This window comes from Aspergillus pseudonomiae (assembly GCF_009193645.1).
Source record: "Aspergillus pseudonomiae strain CBS 119388 unplaced genomic scaffold BDV37scaffold_96, whole genome shotgun sequence".
Lineage (NCBI taxonomy): Eukaryota > Fungi > Ascomycota > Eurotiomycetes > Eurotiales > Aspergillaceae > Aspergillus > Aspergillus pseudonomiae.
The window spans coordinates 111274-129655 of record NW_022476088.1 but is presented as its reverse complement, the minus strand read 5'-3'; the positions used below and the strand labels follow the sequence as shown (position 1 = coordinate 129655).

The 18382-nt window shown below is 49.2% G+C and overlaps 6 protein-coding genes across 6 annotated transcripts; 2 read left to right on the top strand and 4 right to left on the bottom strand.

The window, feature by feature from the left end:
• Positions 1-119: 119 nt before the first annotated feature.
• BDV37DRAFT_260376 (40S ribosomal protein uS17) lies at positions 120-1412 on the bottom strand. The gene is made up of 3 exons (XM_032083236.1): positions 1150-1412; positions 632-870; positions 120-477 (listed from the first exon to the last, which is right to left on the bottom strand). Exons 1-3 carry the CDS (start codon positions 1322-1324, stop codon positions 409-411), a joined length of 483 nt encoding a protein of 160 aa, XP_031936796.1. The 5' UTR covers positions 1325-1412; the 3' UTR covers positions 120-408.
• Positions 1413-1781: 369 nt separating this feature from the next.
• BDV37DRAFT_287596 (kinetochore-microtubule binding complex subunit SPC105) lies at positions 1782-6643 on the top strand (the record flags this gene model as incomplete). The annotated part of the gene is made up of 5 exons (XM_032088136.1): positions 1782-2024; positions 2096-2447; positions 2505-5152; positions 5203-5824; positions 5874-6643. The coding sequence occupies 5 exons, from the start codon at positions 1782-1784 to the stop codon at positions 6641-6643; spliced, it is 4635 nt and encodes a 1544-aa protein (XP_031936795.1).
• A 387-nt stretch (positions 6644-7030) lies between these two features.
• Positions 7031-7354, bottom strand: BDV37DRAFT_287595 (uncharacterized protein; the record flags this gene model as incomplete). Its single annotated transcript, XM_032088135.1, has 1 exon — positions 7031-7354. One exon carries the CDS (start codon positions 7352-7354, stop codon positions 7031-7033), a length of 324 nt encoding a protein of 107 aa, XP_031936794.1.
• Positions 7355-7668: 314 nt separating this feature from the next.
• Positions 7669-8834, bottom strand: BDV37DRAFT_230750 (uncharacterized protein). Its single transcript, XM_032080340.1, has one exon. It carries the CDS (start codon positions 8681-8683, stop codon positions 7982-7984), a length of 702 nt encoding a protein of 233 aa, XP_031936793.1. The 5' UTR covers positions 8684-8834; the 3' UTR covers positions 7669-7981.
• On the bottom strand, positions 8765-11496 carry BDV37DRAFT_260368 (transcription factor domain-containing protein). The gene is made up of 5 exons (XM_032083235.1): positions 10825-11496; positions 10634-10767; positions 10193-10560; positions 8842-10129; positions 8765-8786 (listed from the first exon to the last, which is right to left on the bottom strand). The coding sequence occupies exons 1-4, from the start codon at positions 10951-10953 to the stop codon at positions 9453-9455; spliced, it is 1308 nt and encodes a 435-aa protein (XP_031936792.1). The 5' UTR covers positions 10954-11496; the 3' UTR covers positions 8765-8786; positions 8842-9452.
• Positions 11497-15732: 4236 nt separating this feature from the next.
• BDV37DRAFT_287593 (bZIP transcription factor) lies at positions 15733-17293 on the top strand (the record flags this gene model as incomplete). The annotated part of the gene is made up of 2 exons (XM_032088134.1): positions 15733-15997; positions 16728-17293. 2 exons carry the CDS (start codon positions 15733-15735, stop codon positions 17291-17293), a joined length of 831 nt encoding a protein of 276 aa, XP_031936791.1.
• Positions 17294-18382: the final 1089 nt, after the last annotated feature.

Here is an 18382-nt window from a genome sequence, read left to right as displayed (position 1 = left end):
TGATGAAGGCACTGAGGAAGGTTGTACTATATTTCCAAGGATAGCTGGCGTGTCAATTCTTTAGCTCTTAGAGACGAGAGGAAATGATCGAAATATCCCGAAGGCAACGGCAATTTGTAAAGAGAAATATTGAATGAAAAAAGACCTAAATTGGCATCATGAAAAAGCCCCATTCCTGAACTGTCATGAATGGCAATCTCCTTTCCCGGTTGGCTATACAGTTGGAATTCTAACATAGGAGTATCAAAAAGCTTTTTTTCATTGGATATTTCCTTCACAAGGGTACCTGGGACATGAAATCGTGAAACAATCCCAACCCGTTAAACTAATTCGCTTATATCCAGTCACGCCGCTGCCCTAGATTGATGACCCTCTGGAATCGAAACACCCCCATCATCATCGACACGCTTAGAACTTGGAGAAAGCCTTGACGGCCTTGCCGGTACGGGGCAGGACACGGAGAACGTTGAAGCGGACCTAAAGATGTATTAGAATTGTTTTCACTCAATAATGGCAATCGGAAAGCAAATCCATCGGCCGGTCCATAGCATGACAGGGCCCCACATTGCAAGGGGTAGGTGATCGCTAGTGACGAGGCCAAATGGTATTTCCGAAACAGTTGTGTACGTACAGTCTTGGACAGGGGGCGGCACTGGCCGACGGTAACCCAGTCACCCTCCTCAACACGGAAAGCGGGAGAGACGTGAGCAGCAAGGTTCTTGTGTCTCTTCTCGTAACGGTTGTACTTGGGGACGTAGTGGAGGTATTCACGGCGGATGACGATGGTACGGTGCATCTTGGTGGAGACAACACGGCCGGTCAAGATACGGCCACGAATGGAGACCATACCAGTGAAGGGGCACTTCTTGTCTGTTTGATATCAGCGATCTATCCATCAAGCCGATGGAGACTTATGAACCGATTCCGGAGTTCGGAGATGAAGATAACAGATGACCAGCAAGGCAATATCGGCTTTCCAACTGCGACAGAATCTTCTCCCCCTCTATCGACAATCTCCGTGCCGCAAATGCAATCCTGGACTTCCATGATACCGCGCGGTCTTTCATCTCCAAACCCCGGAAAATCGTTGTTCTTCCCCAATATGGAATTCGAAATTTTCGGCAAAATTTCATCGGAGGTCGTGCATACCGATGTAGGTGCCCTCAATGGCGGTCTTGGGGGTACGGAATCCAAGACCAACATCCTTGTACCATCTGCGGCCCTGGCCAACCTTCTTGCTCTTCGCAAGAGTCTTAGGGTTGTTGAAGATGTGAGGCTGCTTCTGGAACGCACGTTCCGACTGGACGGTCAACTCGGTCGCCATTGTTGCGAGAATTCAGTTCGACGAGGAAGCGAAGTCGAGCTGGGTGTATCGTCGCGGAGGGGGGTGTCGGGGCCTGCGGTGGTCGACGTCGATGTTGAGGAAGATTTATTCGGGATGGCGGATAATTCAGTGTGGGAGTGTGCGATGGCGACGCTAAGCCTGTTGCGGGCTAGTCATGCTGTACTAGCCCTAACACCTAATCGTATCGTTATTATGTAATGAATTACTCATCACGATAACAGAAACGTTTGTTTACATCGAGCGATCACATGAGCACCGCCCCGGAGACGCGCGACTTTTGGGGGGTTCGTTATACTTGTGTGTTTAATGAGGGCGCAACGATAACTGGACCATGTATATTATTCCAACACTTCGAAAAAAGTGGAATTATTGATGAATTGAAATTGAGAAACTCTAAGCATCCGGACCTTGTCTATGATACCCTATATCTTGCCTCATGGCATCCAGAAGTGACTCCGCGGGGTCTGCCCGTCCGCGATCTCGTCGCTCGATCGCTCATGTACCCCGATCAAGGTTCACATCTGGAGTGGATAAGGAGAACACAACTACAGACATAAGTTCAAGTCAACCGATCTTGGGCTCCACAAGGTTGGGTGGGAAAGATAAGAAGTCCCGCAGTAAAAGCTTGGGGCCTGGTGGTTTAGATGCGCTTCAGAACTCCAACGGAAACCGACGCAAGGTACATTTCCTCTCCTAGTCCCTCAACTCTCTGTTTCATATGAAACTAACAAAAGTATTGTCGCATTATAGTCCACTACAGCATTCCCTCTCAAATCTATTCTTAAACCTACCGTTCCCGTTTCGCCGGTACGAAATATTCCCTCTTTCGAAGAAACACGGAAGCGGACGCCGGCTCGAGGTTCACAAAGCCATGAAGACAATCAAAGTGGGGGAAGCCAGGGAAAAGAGGGCATGTTGATAGACCTTGGCACCCCAGCACAGCCGCCAGGGTCTATAGATGAATCCAATCCGTTCGACAGCTTTAATGCTTCATCGATACGTGACGAAATGGCCGCTGCTAGAGAGCGTGACGAGAAAGCCAGACGAGAACGGGAGCGAAAGGCTATTCTAGAACAGCGGGAAGCCCGCCGGAAGTCTATGGGTATGCCATTGCCTTCCCATCGGCAGTTTACATGGGACTAACTAGTTTTCATCAAAGCAAATCGCCGAGTATCGTTCGCTCCGGAGGCAACATTGCACACATGGAACGTAGTGGAAATTCCAGACGACTCTACTTCATCATCTACCTCCAACTCTACCCGACGCGCATCATCCTTAACCACCGAAAACCAGGCAACACCCGCTGCTGCGCAGACTGAAGCTCCCTCGTCTCCGGACGCCGAAATCGAGTCAGACATAGCATTTTCTCCAGTGCAATACCCAGATCTCCAACAGTTAGCAAACCGCCCTCAGTATGGAGCTTATGATGGAATGGGAGGCTCCCAGCAAATGTCCTCTAGCCCCTTCAGCGGAAGCTCTGCAGATGGTAGTGAAGATATTGGGCTGCAAGCTGAGACAAGAGATGAAGATGAGGAGGATGACGACAACTCTTCAACCTCTGGTTTTGACGGCGAAAGTACCGCAATGAGCTTAGATGACGTGACTGCTCACTCAGCTGCAACGGCACGATCTGAGGAATCGAATACCAGCTCTAGCGCTCGACTGAATGAGGCTCTTCGACAAGCAGCTCGAGAGGCCGGCACGAAGAGCATCGATGATGATGAGAATGGCGAGATGTCAATGGAGATTGCTGACCAGGAAATAACAGGGGCTTTCCAACCTTGGATTAAGAAAGGGCAGAGACAAAGCTTTGACTGGGAGGACATAAGCGCCCGGCATGATCAAGAGAATGCCTATCGAACGGATCACCCAATCCGCGACGCGGGCATCGATGATGCGGCAAGTGATAACGGAGACGAAGACATGAGCATGGAAGTGACGAATGCCATTGGTCGGATCATCACCAAACCGGCAAGCCGTCGTCAAAGCGCCATTCGTCGCAAGTCAAGTGGAGAGGAAACAAACTACGGCGAACAAACGATGGAGCTCACCAATGTGGTCGGAGGCATCGCGCAGCCTACTTCTCCTGCGGGATCCACAGGCGCTGATAGCAATGTAAACGAGGACGAAGAGATGACAATGGAATTTACTTCCGTTGTTGGCGGGCTTTTGGGCAAACCCTCCACCCAAGATGGGGATGAGGACGACTACGGAGCTGCTAGGTCTTCTGCTCAGGAAGAATCCAATGAACGAAACTTCTCTGAATGGAACGATGACGGCGGAATAGACGATGGCGAAGATATGGAGATCACTGGAGCCGTTGGTGGTATCCTTCCACCGAACGAGGAGCGAGATGAATCAGAGGATGATGACCAGACTGTAGGGATGGAAGTCACAACGGCTATGGGTAGGATATTACCACCGGAGGCCGAAGCCAGTGGCAGAGAGGAAGCAAAGGAAGAGATGGAAGTGGAATTTGAATCTGCTGAGCGCGGTAGCTCTCCCTTCCAAGAAACCGTTCGACAGTCTCCTGCGAAATCACCAGCCTCCTTCCATGTTGCTACAGTCACCTCGGACAGTGGCAGTCCTAGCTTGGCAAGTGTTAAATCCCGACGTACAAGGCAGAGTTTGACTCAAGGAGCACTGTCAAACACTCCAACATCAACTACTCCTAAGACGTCTCCATCGGAGAACTTGTTGACTCCCCCGAAGCAATCGACACCGCAAGTTAGCCGTCCTACAACGCCTGGAGAAACCCCGCCATCAAGTGCCAAAGGATTTAGGAACGCGTCACCGAAGAAGCTTTTTCAACCTGAACTGCAGGGGGCCGCAAATAAACGGAAGTCGCCCCGTAAGAGCCTTTTTGGAAACAATGCGATGGGTGAATCCACGCCTCTCTTCGTTCTGCAACCGAAAAGCAAGAGGCGATCATCTGGACTTGGAATTGATAAAGAAGGACTAGGATCCCCCAAGGTAGCTGCTATGCTTGATAAGCGTCGGTCTATTGGCGAAGATAGTGCTGAGTTTGTTCCTCAGGAACAACGGCAACAAGGTGTACGATTTGAAGATCCTTTGAAGCTTCAAGAGGAGGTTGATCGTGAGCGTGAAGAAGAAGAAAGCCGCGAGGACGGTCATATCCCACCGCTGCAAGGTAACGACCGAGACGCAACCACGAACTTGAGGGATATGATTTCAAGCCTCACACCGAGAAAGAACAAACTTGCCGGCCGGAAAAGCTTACACGTCGGTGCGGCGCGGGGCTTACTTGGTAAACGGCCGATGGAACTGGACCTACCTGACGACGACTCTGACCATACGCCCAAGCGTCTAAGAGGTCGCGAGGCTAGTCCTGTGAAGAATATCAAGCTCCCTGCACCACCGACAAAAGACGAAACAGTCGGACGCCTGGGCCGCTCACCTGCTCCCCCAGCCATTGAAAGATCTCCGGCAAAGGCTAGCACAACTCCTACTCGGGAGCCGAAGGGCTCCTCTGTAATAGTAACCCCTATGGAAGACGAGCCAACGTCGTCCAATGCCACATCCGCTTCTGAGTCAGCTCAAGACGCTCTCGATCGTCAGGAAGAATCCGGGCCAGAAGTTGAGCCTATCCAATTGCAAGAGTTCTTGAATATGACCAACATCCATTTCATGGAGCTTACCACGACGAAGCGTCGACACACCACTGCGCCGGACAGTGCAACCAGAAGAAGAGCCAGACTTTCTAGCGAAAAGTCTAGTGCCTCTAAGTTTGATGATTGTGTGGCTGCTGGCTTCTGTACTGTGCCCATGCTCGAGCTTTATCAACATGTTAGTTTGTCTTCTCCGACCAATTGCATTACTTTGCTAATTTTCTCTAGTCTTGCCGAGAATTGAAGTCGTATATCTCAGAAGGGAGACAAGTTATCCGGTCCATCGAGACGGAGACTTACACCGAAAACCCGCCACTATTCCGAGAATACATGACAGCCCCTCCCGATATCCGTTTACTAATGGACAATCAATTTCGAAACGTAAAAACTCACGCGAGGTTCCTTAGCAAAGCTACATGGTATGAGTGGCGGATGAAGCTCCTCGAGGGTCTGAAAGATGGGCTTAATCGCCACGTTGAAGAAATGAGAGGTGATGACGAACTTCTGTCGAAGTATGAGACACTCCTTAGCGGTGTTGTGCCCGCGCTTGTCGAAAAACATTCTTCACTTGAAGAACAGGCTACATCTCTGCAGCAGTTGACGGACGAGATCGAGAACTGTGATCAGGATGAGCTACGGGATGCGCGCGAGAAACTCTTTAGCATCGAGGAGGAGATTGCATCAAAGAAAAAGCTACTCGAAGAGCTACAGGCCGAAGCCCAAGAAAAGACAAACACTATCGAGACCGGAGCGGAGCTTAAGGCAGAATACTTGGGCCAAATCCAAGAGGCGGAACGGGTCAAGGAGGAATGTCGGGGCTGGAGTGCCAAGGAAATCAGTGAATTGAAGGGTAAGTGCCTTCCTTACATATGGCTGAGACTCGAGCTAATTCTTGATAGAATCTGTCGACAAGATGGAACGTCAGACAGGGTGGTCTATCATCTCGGCTACTTCTCCAAGTTCCCCTGCAGGTCCGTTGGTGACGATGTCTTATCGCAACCAGCTCCAACTTTCGTTCCACCCGGGAGCATTCTTTATCAATAATAATAACAGCCAACCTCCTGCTACTGACGAGAAAATGCCTATTGAGTTGAAACACAGCCCTCAAGGCAGAACACAGCCTATGACCCACTCTGCGCTCTCACCGATAGGGTTGTTAGTCTTGAAGTCTCTCCAAATTGAGCTTGCAACCATCCCGCAGTCTAAAACAGCTCCAAAGCAGATGCTCCATTTTGTCGCGCAAGCGTGGGACCTTGTGCTTAACCTCGAAGAGGAAGCCCGTATGTTGGGATTCTGCGGTGCTACCAAGCTCAAGTTTTCTGAGATCGATGCAAAACCCGCCCTCAGGGCAAGATGCACTCTGCTTGAACTGTCATCTGGAAAGGGATCCTCAAAAGCCAAAGACACAGGAGCCAGAAGAGTCGATGTTGACTTTGCTGTCAAGACATGTGTCCAAAAAGGAAACGCTGGTGATGTTGGTGTCCTAGCATTCGAGACCGATGTGATTGCTAGTAAGGTCTATGGTTTTGGCACCAAGAACCGCTCCGGCATGTCTGAGGATGAGATGCGAAAACTTCTTCGTAAGGAGCTGGGGGGAAAGTCCGGACCCCAGCTTGGAAACGGTATTTGGAGCAAGGCGGTGCAAACACTTACCGGGACAGTGTTTTGATTATGAGCGATAGGACATGGCGTCTTCAGGATCGTCGGGTTTGGCTTCATTTTTTTTTTTTTTTTTTTCCTGGCGCACGAATTGGGGTGACGATGTTTGAGGGCAAGGCTTGGGAGTTTACCTTGGGTGAATATCTTCGGTGGGAACGGGTTCATACAAGGATATGATATGTGGATACATTTACAAGTACATGAGAATCATAATTCTGAGTCTTCCATGCGTCATTTGACGTTCAACAACGACATATAGCCCTCATCAACGGCGAAGTATGCACGTAATCCACATACAATCCAGGAAACTCAATCCCTTCTCCCAAACCCAACACTATGAACCTAACAACCACCATCACCCCTAAGCACCCCCCCTCCTCTCTACCTTCTGCATATCCTACCTCCTCCAACAAGTAGGTTCCAGGGGCGGCTCCCCCGCCGCCTCCCTTCTCTCATTCTCCTTCACCCACGCCTCAGCATGATCCCGCCTCGCATCCAGCTCCTCACACATCTGATCCGACACAATGGCCACCACCCTCCCCTCCATGTCTTTCTGGTACCAGCCGCCGGTGGTGTCGACCGTATCGTCGAAGGTGGTCTCGGGGTTAGCGAGCACGGCCTTTTTGACGTCTTCTTCTGTGTCCAGGCGTGGGATTGAGGGCGAGATGCTGGGTGGGTAGCGGGTGTAGGTGTACGTTTTTGTGTTGGATGAGGTGGTCATTCTTTTTCCTCTTTCGGGCTGTTTATTAGTTGCTTGGGTTGGGGTTGTTGGCCGTGGTGAAGAAAGGGGCGGTGGTAGTTTGTGATTTGAGAGCAGGTTGGGTATACACGGTATGGGGGTTGGGTGGGAGTTTATGTGCGAGTGATTTTGTATTGGTGGTTGGTGGTTGAGCAGAAGATGAGCAGAAGATGAATGAAGTAGGTATAGAACATGTAACAAGTTATATATACGAAAGACACACCGACGTCATTGCGATCGACGTCTAGTGCTTACTTTTGGCGCCGGCCCCGATTGTTCGGGGTCTAGACTGGGTATCCTTGATTCTGGAAGATGTGTTTTCGACAGGCTTCGATTCGCCCGAAGGGTACAGACTGTGGTAACTGTTCTTCAATTTGATATATACAGTGGGTATTGGGAAGATGCTGCTATCATGATTTTAGAATGGAGTGACCGGTATTAATTGTCGTCAATTCGTTAGGATACAGACAAATGTATATACATCATATCTGCTTATGGCTCGATATCGATGGGCGTCCCACGTCGAATACTAGAGCAGGATGCAAGATGTCGCTGAAACTGCATTCTCAGTGATCAAAACAAGGGTTCAGTCCCCTGCTGGTCGATTGATTAGAAGAGGTTCATGAATCCCCGGGGCATCCATGGGGGATAGCCCTCCACATTATCGGAATTCTCGTAGTCGAACCCCATGTTCATTGGCGCCGAAGGCATTGGTGGTGCTGTCATCCCGGCCATTGCCGACATGACATCGCTACCCCCTTGAGCAAATAATTGTGGACCGAAAAGGCTCAGGAACTGACTGCCAAACTCCCAGTCAGCCGTCATTGGAATTTGCCACAGTTCTGGCTGGTGTATGTTGTCGGCCATAGAGGCCGGAAAAGTGTCGCCCATAGGATAGGGGTAGCTCGGCTGGATCGTTGCACTTGTGCTTTCATGTGGCTGGCTCACTGAGAACCCGCCTAAGAGGGGATCGTTCACAGTAGATTGGTCCCCAGTGGGGGCGTCTACCGAAGCAGCGCTAGGGCTCTCAGGAACAACATAACCCGACGAGTTGATGTGTGGGAGGCCTTCGAGTTGAGGGATGTCAATGTTGCCGGCAGAGGGCGAATAGGATACTTGCTCCTTGGGTGAGGTGGTCACGGATGGCGCCCCGGGCTGGTGAGGTTTATCGCTTGACTTGAGCGCCTTTTGTTCTCGCTCAAGGACTGTCCGGGCTACTCGCTCGAAGTTGGCACACATTTTAGTCATGAACTTGGCGTAATTGCAGGGGCCGTCGCCGGGTATGAGCGTTGCGAAGAAGGTCGCTGCCATGCTGAGATGGTGTAAATCTTCTCTGGCGTGGGGGTGCTGACTGTCGCGCAGTATATAAGTGAATAGTATGGTAACTGCCAGGAAAATGTAATACAACAGAGACCTACAGTTGTATTAGCGGAAGGTTTAGATTGATGTCTCAAATTGCGACAACTCACCAGATCCAAGCTATGTCTCCCCATGGAAGGTTATTCACAAGCTTCAATGTGTCCCGGGCAGCCTGAACGCAGATTGCGCTCGCCTTCGTCGACTCGTTGAAGATAGTTTTGGGATCAACGTCCCACTTCACGTTGATTGTAGAATGGCGCATATAGGCAAAATAAATAGTCAGTGGCAGACGATGAATCATGATCATAGAGTTAAAATAGCCAAACTGCAAGCCAGCAGTAGCAAATCCCACGAGGAAATCCTCGCCTGCTCCTCTCGGCTTCACTTGTTGGGTGAAAGGGCTTGCATTGTGCCATTCCTCAAGTTCCCCCCGGAGCTCCCGGATAGTATCGTAGATTTCTTTGGGAGACATCTTCTGCAGAGACTTGACAGCATAAAGCTTGCCATATATCCGGCTTCTTATGAGCGTCATATGACAAAGTTGGCGGAAAAAAGAAGCATGGCCGTTCACTGTGAATTCATCATCATTATCGACCTCGGGAAAGCCAATATCAAGATCGTCTGGACGCTGGGTGGGCGAACTCCCCGTCCGTATGCATGCGCTACCATCGCTGAGTTAGCTTCAGATGAAATAAGAAGGATGCCAGATATTGAACAAGTATTACCTCTGATCAAGGATATAGGCAATCCAAAATACCCTCTTCCTCTGTTCTTGCTCGGCCTGGGAAAGATGGGGTCTGGGAACGTCACGATGGAGTCCCATTCGTTGACACGACTGTATGGCTGCTGTTATGATAGGTGATGCTGACTGAGTACCCGAATTACCACGGAGAAATAATGCCATGCCAATAAGGGCCTGCACACTCAAGATGTCGGTCCTTCGCAATGTCAACTCGGGAAAGACTGACATAGCATTTTTGTAATATAGCCAGGCTTTCTCCCTGTCTTTTTCTGACTTCTGGCAGTTGGAAAATCGATATTCGTAAGCTAAAGAGAGGATTATATTAATGCTGGCCCAACGGGCAGCATCGTCACACGTCTGTTGCGTATATTGCCATTCAACCAACCGCATAAACGTCGCCTCATGGTACAGTGGAAATAACCGGTTCACTGTGCGAAAATAATCCTTCAATAAGGAAAAGACTTCCGCTCTCGGAGGCAAGGGCTTAAAGACGGTAGACGAGAACACGTCATGAAATACATCTGGCCGCCAATGATCCCAGGGGCTGTCATGGTCTCTGTTCTCGAGTAGTAAAGTAAGAAACCTAGAGTCTCCTGTCTTGCTCTTGATCCACTCAATTCCATCTCGAGATAGAATGGACAGAAACGAAGATCGTCCTAGTAATTAGTCAACCAACAAGTGCCTTAGAGGAACAACATAGGATAATATGTCTGACATACCATAGTATCGAGAGTCTTCTCTAGAGTCAAGGCGGAAGAGGGGTGGCTGGTGTAAAGTACTATCCCAAGGAAGCTTCTGGCTCCATTCGACAGACTTGCTCGACAGATTTGCACCAGACGTGATGCTGGACTCTTCGTTTGCAACATGTACTGAGTCTTTTGATATTAGCATCCCGGAATCACGGCTCCTCGAACCACAAGGCTCGTTTTGTCCATGATCAATATCACTTTCGTCCTCAGAGTTCTCGTTGCCAAATTCACCGCCGGTATCAAGTTGACTGATGTCTTCGTCGTCTAGAAGTCCTGCGGCGCGAAGTAAAGATTCCGTCTTCCGCAGACGTTCTTCTAGGGTTCTCACGTAGTTCGTTCTAGAAGGGACCATTTAGTAAAAGCGGGCCCTTGAATAGGCTGTAGGTGAGAGTTGCAGTGGTGTACCGATACCTTTTCAGACTATCTCTCTTCTCTTTTCTTGTGGTGAATTTGCACGCTATGTTACGACGCATACATTGAATACAGGCCGTGTCGGAGCCCTCAACTTCGCATTTGACTTTCTTCTTATAACACATCTCACACGCCTGTCCAGACGAACTCAACTAATGCACCGCGTACCGCACAAAGAGAATGATTCTTACCAATAGGTTACGCCTTCGATTTGCAAGACTATGGCCGTTGCTTAATCGCGTACCCTGTCGGGCAACGGAAGAGCTATCTAGCGCTCCGCAAGATGGTATAATCCCAGCATCCCGCGCTGAGTTCTGCATATCTTTTTTGTTTCGTTCTTGTTTGATACTAGACCAGGCAGTTAAACCACAAGAAGCGTAAGTAGACCGGGCCCGTGCCCCGGGTTCAACAGATCATCTGTTTGCTGGAAACCCGCGGAGTGGATATGGCACCGGTCCACCACCAAGACCGCGTAGTTCTGGTAGACCCGACGTTATGTTAGAGTTAAAGATATGATGTTGTTCAAAGGATGAGAAAGCATAAAAATAGAAATTAAAGAAGAAGAAGCGTGGGGATTTGACGGTCAGGATCAGTTGGATCCCACCGAAGTTGGACAAGCCGGAGGACGTGGAGGAGCAGACGGGGAAAGCGGGCGAATGATAGGGCCACTCAGTTCGAGTCTTACCCTGACAGCCCCATTTAGTGGAGGAAAAGCCTTTGCCGTGTATCCGTCATAGAACGGCAGTAGGATCCTATATGGTTGGTAGATATCTACACATCGAAAGGGATCATATAGATAAAAGGATGTGAAAACCAGAAATGCAACTGAGCTTTTTTTTCTTTTTTTTTTTTGGTTCTTTTTTACAACCTGGTTCCTTTTTCCGGTGCGGGTTGAAGCGCCAATTATTAATGTTTAATGTTAACAAAGCTCGTTTTGTCTCGGGAATCGGGGCTTAGCACATCCGATCCGGGCCCACCATATTTTTTGATATTCAAAAGGGTCCGAATGTCTAGAACGTTTGATAATAAGAATCCACACTACATGAAGCAAGTGGTCGCAGCGCACATACGAATCTCTGTCAAGGAGCTGGTGGTTAGCGGGTAGACTATCCGTACTAATCTGAGCAGCCGCGTTTTCCTCCAGGGTCGATGATCTGAGCTTCATAACCAGTGAAAAGGCCTTTGGTTTGATTTCTTGCGGCCCGCGGTTGGGCTGAGCATCAAAAGCCACCACTTTATACTTACAACAAAAAGTAGTCTCGATAACTCTTAGTCGCAGGCTTTGATTGACCCAGAAGCTGTAGAGCCCTTTCTCTGATCCATATATCACATTGTTTTGCTCAGCTTCAACCCAACAGAAGTGTCCACGATGAACGTGTGAATATCGCCTTGTCTTGAAATAGCTTGTCGAGTGCCCAATACTGCGCTAGCGATGTTCACTGACTGGTTTGTCGGGAGCCTGTGACAGCTATAAAGCGAGTCCGTGGGTACTCGGCCGACAGGCGGTTATTTTGACGATGGTATAGTTTTGTGGGATCGGGCTTCTGTCTGCAAGTTAATCCTTAACGTAGCAACTCCATAACGATACATTGACCATCTTGTCTGGGGAGAAGAAGTTGAGCACTTGAACTAGACTGCGCCTGAGATGGATAGCAAATCAATCATAGACTTTATTTTCCTCTCAGTCATATCGCTACCTTGTGTGGCAACGGAACAGTTCTTGTAGGCTCTTCTTTCTTTCTTCCTTTTTTTTTTTTTTTTTTTTGTAACTCAATTAATTGATATTGTGGGTCGGTCAGTGTGGCAGAAGTTTTCGGTGTGCTAAAACCAGCGATCTTTGGAGAAACTGTTGGCCGTGCAATAGCCTTGAGGGTTGTTAAAGGTGAGGAGAAGGCGACGGACACTCAGAGTTATTAGTGTACGAGACCTAAGCTCCAAGTCAAGTAGTTTGCGAACGAGTGTACCTGCAAAACATCTTGCGACTGCAGAATTGCATCCTCGTCCCGTGTAAGAGGTCTGTCCTCAGCGCGGAACCCGAATTTTGTCCAGCACGAAGCCAAAAACCGGAAGATGCAGCTTCCAAGTGGCGAAAGTGAACGGGAATGTATGCAACTAGGGGGGAGACAACTGAGGCTGTCAGAGCCAAATGCCCTACCGCGAAGATAAAACAAAAGTCCCAAGATGTGCTGTTAGTGGGGACGAGAATCTAGGGTCACGAGAGCCCTTGCTTTGAACTGCCTGGATCCCAAGGCTGCCTCTCACGCAATCCGCTAGAGGTCCAAATCACGCCATTCTCTACGGAGTCCATGTCGAAAGATAGTGAGAGATTGACGAAATAAAATTCAGTCATCTGGTGGATCAAGGCGCATGAACTAGATCCCTGTGAATGCATCGTTTCTACATGCCACTTTTAGTCTGTTAAATGATACGGAGTACCGGTAGTTATTTACCGGTATTGTGATCCAGTCACACTACAGCACCACGAGGCCCAGGAAAGTTATATACGACTGCGGATATGCATTAGCCTGCAAGCTTTGGAACTGGATAACCATGGCGTATGCCCGGACCGCATGGACGCGCCGCACTAACTAGGATCTTGCTCAGGCTTTAACCCTAGGTACCCGCACAAGTCGGAATTGCCAATTGGCCCTTTCCGCCCCCAATAGATGCCAGTGGCGAGTATGTGCGCTTCGAATATGAAAGGGCTTCCCAGACGATGGGTTTTCTCAGAATATGCAATATAGATCCTCAGACCAGGTGTGAAAGTACCAAAGCCGACCTCAGCTTCCTTCAGCCAGGTCCTGTGGACAACAGATGAGCTGTCCTACATGGTGCTGGAAGCAGCTATCGATGGTATTCATTTATAGAAAATGCCCCTTGCGCACGGCGGAGATCGAGCCTCGCAAATAGAAGAACCCATTAAAAGACTGCGGACTTCACCGTGCGGACCATTCTGCTGTAGTAAGTACAGAAATGGTGAATATGCCGTTCAAATTGCCACACCACGAAGCCACGGTGGAGTCTGCCACTGGAGGGACTGACCGGCTTTGTGTCAAACTACACCACAGTGATTAGTAGTGAACTTTATTGATGGTGGGTGGACTTGTTGGTAGCGTTGAGACCAGAAACCCCTGGCTAACTGCGGATCACATAATCATGACTCTCTTCCGGTGTACACAGTAGATCGCTGGGGCGTCGAGGTTGTACTGTATGGTACTCCATATGTACAGATGCTCCTCAGTATCCCGAGGTCACAAGGCCCGTTCAACGAGACGAAGTATTAGCTGTTTTCTTTCCCCAGGCTTCTGCTTTTCGGATCATGCTACGTATCGCTGAGTTCTCGTATCGGAAGAGCCGTGTTTTTGGACGATCAATCCATCTCTTGGGAAATAGTACTACCACGGAACTGAACAAGGGGAGGGACTGCTTCTTCCCGCCGTGGAGCGCGGGGAAAGCCGCCAGCAAAGGACAATGGAATAATAATAGGATTCAGAACTCAGGAGGTCGAGAAATGCCAAGCTTTGTTGCGTTGATTGCCTTGTAAGGTCATAAAACTTGGACGGAGTTAAAAAAGACGGTCCGCGTCATTTAGGAACGCGTAAGGTATGGGTGTGATTTGCTCAAGAATTGGGATGAAACCCATATTTGCTTCGGACTAGAAGTCTGGAACAGAGGTTCTTTATCCCCGAAGTGGAGTCTGGTTATAAACTAAGGGATGGAATAGATTGGAAGAGCCATGGCGATGGGCGATGACTGGCACGTACTCGGACTTAACCTATTTTACCGTATTGATGGACCGTCACTGCATGACGAGGGACTTGAGTACTTGGCGATAATGCCAATCACAATTCTATCTCGAGTACATCAGAAGTACCTGTAACTTCCCTGATCCACTCAGATCTCCATATTTTGACAGTATCTTCCAGACTTCCAGTACACTACCTGTACTAGTACGTACAAGACGACACTTACGTCGCAACGTCGTATGGGTGAACAGCATGTGGACGTAATTTTCCTCCCTCCTTCCCGTCCCCTTATTGACGGGCGGAGAAGGCAATCCACACACTTTGATCATGATATACCCCCCCTCAATGGGACGAATACGTAGTATCCGTGTTCTAGTGGACGTTGAAGTCTTCTTTTTATTTTTGATTCTTTATATCTACTACCCATATCCTCCCACCCCCCTTCCGTACGTTGCCCTTTCATCCGCTCCTTCACCTCCGATCTTTTTTTCCTCCCACCCCCAACAAAAATACCACTGCTCCGCCGTTCCGCTGAGAAAGCGGTAACATTACCATACACTTACTTCCGAGGCTGCAACTGGCGAACCAGAGCGTGCGATCACGACATTTCTCCATTCTATCAGATCATCCACTAGCTTGGGCGGGCGTGAGACGATCAGCTCTCTTGCCTCGTTCCAATTGCTCGCTGGTGCTACGCCTGCTGCTTTGCCCCCCCGGCTGGGTGCTCCATCAATCGCCCATGTCTCTGCGTTGGTGATATTGGCCCTTGTGGTGTGGTTCTTTTTCGCTTCTTCTGCGATCCCCCTCCGAACGGCTTCTATCGTCTCCATCCGTACGAGGTTAATTACCGAGTTTGTCCTTCCCCGTCGCGGGCCGTTATTGTTGTTGTCGTCAACTATTATATTTATTGTTCTAATATTATTTTCCATTCGTTCTCTTGCGTACGTGGCTGGTCACCTCCCGCGCTATGCGACTTGCGTTGCAGTGATCGCAGAACAGATATCTTTGCGACAAGTCATACAATCTTGGACCTGTGAAATTCGTGCATTCCTGGACCAATTCCGAGCTTTCCCCTCTTTGAGCCGATCTGGGGTTTGGCTTTCTTCTCTGGTTCAAGCTTGTTCTGGCGCCATCGCCCTCCAGTCTGGTTCCCTGCTCCCCCCACGAGAAGAAGCAGAATTTTTTTTTTTTTTTAAATTAGATTAGGTGGGCGCAAGAGGTAATTCAGAAGAAGAAAAAGAAAAAAAAGGGAAAATTACCAGAAACTTAAATTAAAGAGGCAAGGGCCAAAACGAGGCCATTACCAGAACGGACGCAGCTCTAAAACCTCTAAAAACCCATCGCGCAGCCAATATGTCAGATGAGCACATCGCTCGTCAGACAGCGTCAAGCCTCGATAGGCTTGAGAATTTCAACTTCTTACTCTCCCGACACGATCCTGCCCTGGCAAAGAGTAGACATTACTCTTTTGACGCAGACTCGGCTGGCTTGGCTCCTTTCCAAAACCTGAGTATGGATTACGACCAGACCGAGGGGATGGGCGGCCTTTCCGTCAGTTCCTACGATAGTATCGAGGATGAACGGAATCCGATCGATGTGAGAGGGTATCCCTATCATGGTAAGTCTGAGCTTTTATGACTCTCAACGTTGCATTGTTTGCGCCATCTTCTCGATCCCTGGTTCGTGTCTCAATTTTGTGGCCTTTGCGGTATTAGATGGAAATGGTAGAGCTATTGCTGAGGCGCACTCGGATCGTTGCCAAAGTTGATGTCGTTCGTCTCCATCTAAAATCCCCCCCTTTCCTTTTTCCGGGGAAAAGCTTCTTCTTGTTTGTTGTGCCATTAGTTTGTTTGCGATTGTTAATCTTGGCTGTCGTTGTTGCCTTGCTGTTCCAACTCTTATCGCTCGTGGGCCACTCCATACACTATAGCGCCCACAACCTATAGAGTTGAGGTTTAACTTTGGGCTCATGTATGTTTTGCTTCATCTATCTCGCTATTGTTTTGCCTGGTTTTCTCTTTTCTTGCTTTGATTTGTCGATCTTCTGATATCCCTTTGGTTGTGCTCTCATTTGCACCCGCATGCCTGGTTGATCACGGAGGACGAGCACGCAATCCGTCACACCAATGACACCGTCGGTAACCTTGTCGTTGGTGTTGTCGGACCCTTAACCGCGCATCTCCCTCAGTTCATCTAATGCTCCTCGCCAAGGGTCTCATGTCCCCTTGGAGCTTCCCTCGTGCGATAACACGTACTCCTTCTTTCTGTCTTATCACCTTCGCTAGAGTTCTGCTTGCAGCGTTGCTACCCTAGATTCTGTTCTTCCCGTTACTTACATCTATTCCTAGCAGCTGATAAGCACATCAACTACTCGCTCCCCGACCAAATGATCTCATATCCAGCTCACCCGATCTATCCTCCAATCTCTTATGGACCTGATGATCTGGGTCATGCCCCGGGGGCTCTGACTCCCTCGGACGTCTCGTCATCCATATCACCCCCGAACGGTCAACTTGGTAACACCAAGTACAGCACGCAGATCCCCGGCGATCACCTCGCTTCTGCCCTTTCACAAGAAGAGCATGTTCGTCGTGCTGCCGAAGAAGACCGGCGGCGGCGGAACACCGCGGCTAGCGCCCGGTTTCGCATGAAAAAGAAGCAGCGTGAACAGACGCTAGAACGCACAGTGCGAGAGACTACTGAAAAGAATGCTACTCTCGAGGCCCGCGTGGCCCAACTGGAGATGGAAAATCGATGGCTGAAGAATCTCTTGACCGAGAAACACGAAGCGACAAGCACTCGCATGCCACCTCCACCAGAAGACAGCACAGCCTTAAATCAAAAAGGCAATAGTGGCGGAAACGGCCAAAAACATATCCAGCCAAAAAAGAAGGGTGTGGGCACCGATTACTAGAGACTAAAACGAAGAAGTCTTGTTTTCCTGTTGCCTTGTGTTATCTTCAGCTTTTCCTTCTGACTCTCTTCCTCTCCTCCCCTCTTCTGGCATTCCTACATGCCCATGTTTTGGGCGTTGGCTCCAGTTTCCCTCTTCGCATCTGTCTTCATATCCTCTATCTATGCTTGGGCTAATCATCCGTCCTATGATGGAGGCACTTGACGATGTAATGACCTTTTATCAATTTTTGTTTCCGTTGTGTGCGAGTGCGAGTGCGCGACCTGAGATATGGTATCGTTTTCTAGGCTGTTCAGTTCTTTTCATTTCTGTTTTCCTTGTTCGCCTTTATGTCTGTCTTTTCTTATAAGTCATGCTCGGTGAATCTTGCAGGCAAGTTGGGGGTGGTCTACAATTTTCTTGTGTCTTCACGGGTCAGGGTCAGGGTCTCCTCCGCCCTGTCATCCGCAACTGGAGTATAAGGGTGGGATATAGTCATTGTTGGTGTTGAATTTTTTTTGGCAAACCCATGTCACGCGTTGGACTGACGGCATGTGATCCTCCCGTGCCCGCAGTAGCTCGGCTTAAACCTCTGATAGGTCCTAGCGCTGAGAATCAACTGGTGGCGTTCAATTTTCATTCATCCAGAACTTATCCTAAGCCCGCTCCGCCTATAGATTGCAGGCGAGAAGTATACGGGATATATGAATCGCACCTAGAGGATCCAAGATACGGACACATCCAGACCGGCTGGCTTTTTGTGTCGTGAGAATATATAGGGGGAGCCTTTCTTGAACATCCCTTCGCGAGGGACGGTATTGTTGTGCTCTTTTTTGTTCTAGGGCTGTTCTATCTTGGCGCTTACCACGGAGTACTGGCTGCTACCTCTGGAATAGTGACTACATACATGTCAAGTTTCAGCTTTCCACCATTGAACGACTGATCAAATCGCAAAAGAAAGTACTATAGTCTACTATAATTCACAAGTCGTCTTTGTAAGCCTCTGGGAAGTACCATAGGGAGTAGAGATGCCCTGTAGAAGGAGCGGAAGCCCGAGTTGGCCGTATTCCTACTATTAGGATACCCACGAGTACTGACGGGTCTTTGGCA

Bases quoted from the DNA above. Each gene is read 5' to 3' on its own strand.
- BDV37DRAFT_230750 (XM_032080340.1), bottom strand. From the start codon at position 8,683: ATGGCAGCGACCTTCTTCGCAACGCTCATACCCGGCGACGGCCCCTGC.
- BDV37DRAFT_260376 (XM_032083236.1), bottom strand. From the start codon at position 1,324: ATGGCGACCGAGTTGACCGTCCAGTCGGAACGTGCGTTCCAGAAGCAG. The intron at 871-1,149 runs GTATGCACGACC...GATATCAAACAG, and splicing joins CATTGAGGGCACCTACATCG to ACAAGAAGTGCCCCTTCACT. The intron at 478-631 runs GTACGTACACAA...ATACATCTTTAG, and splicing joins GCCGCCCCCTGTCCAAGACT to GTCCGCTTCAACGTTCTCCG.
- BDV37DRAFT_260368 (XM_032083235.1), bottom strand. From the start codon at position 10,953: ATGCAGAACTCAGCGCGGGATGCTGGGATTATACCATCTTGCGGAGCG. The intron at 10,768-10,824 runs GTAAGAATCATT...TCGTCTGGACAG, and splicing joins ATCGAAGGCGTAACCTATTG to GCGTGTGAGATGTGTTATAA. The intron at 10,561-10,633 runs GTATCGGTACAC...GGTCCCTTCTAG, and splicing joins AAGAGAGATAGTCTGAAAAG to AACGAACTACGTGAGAACCC.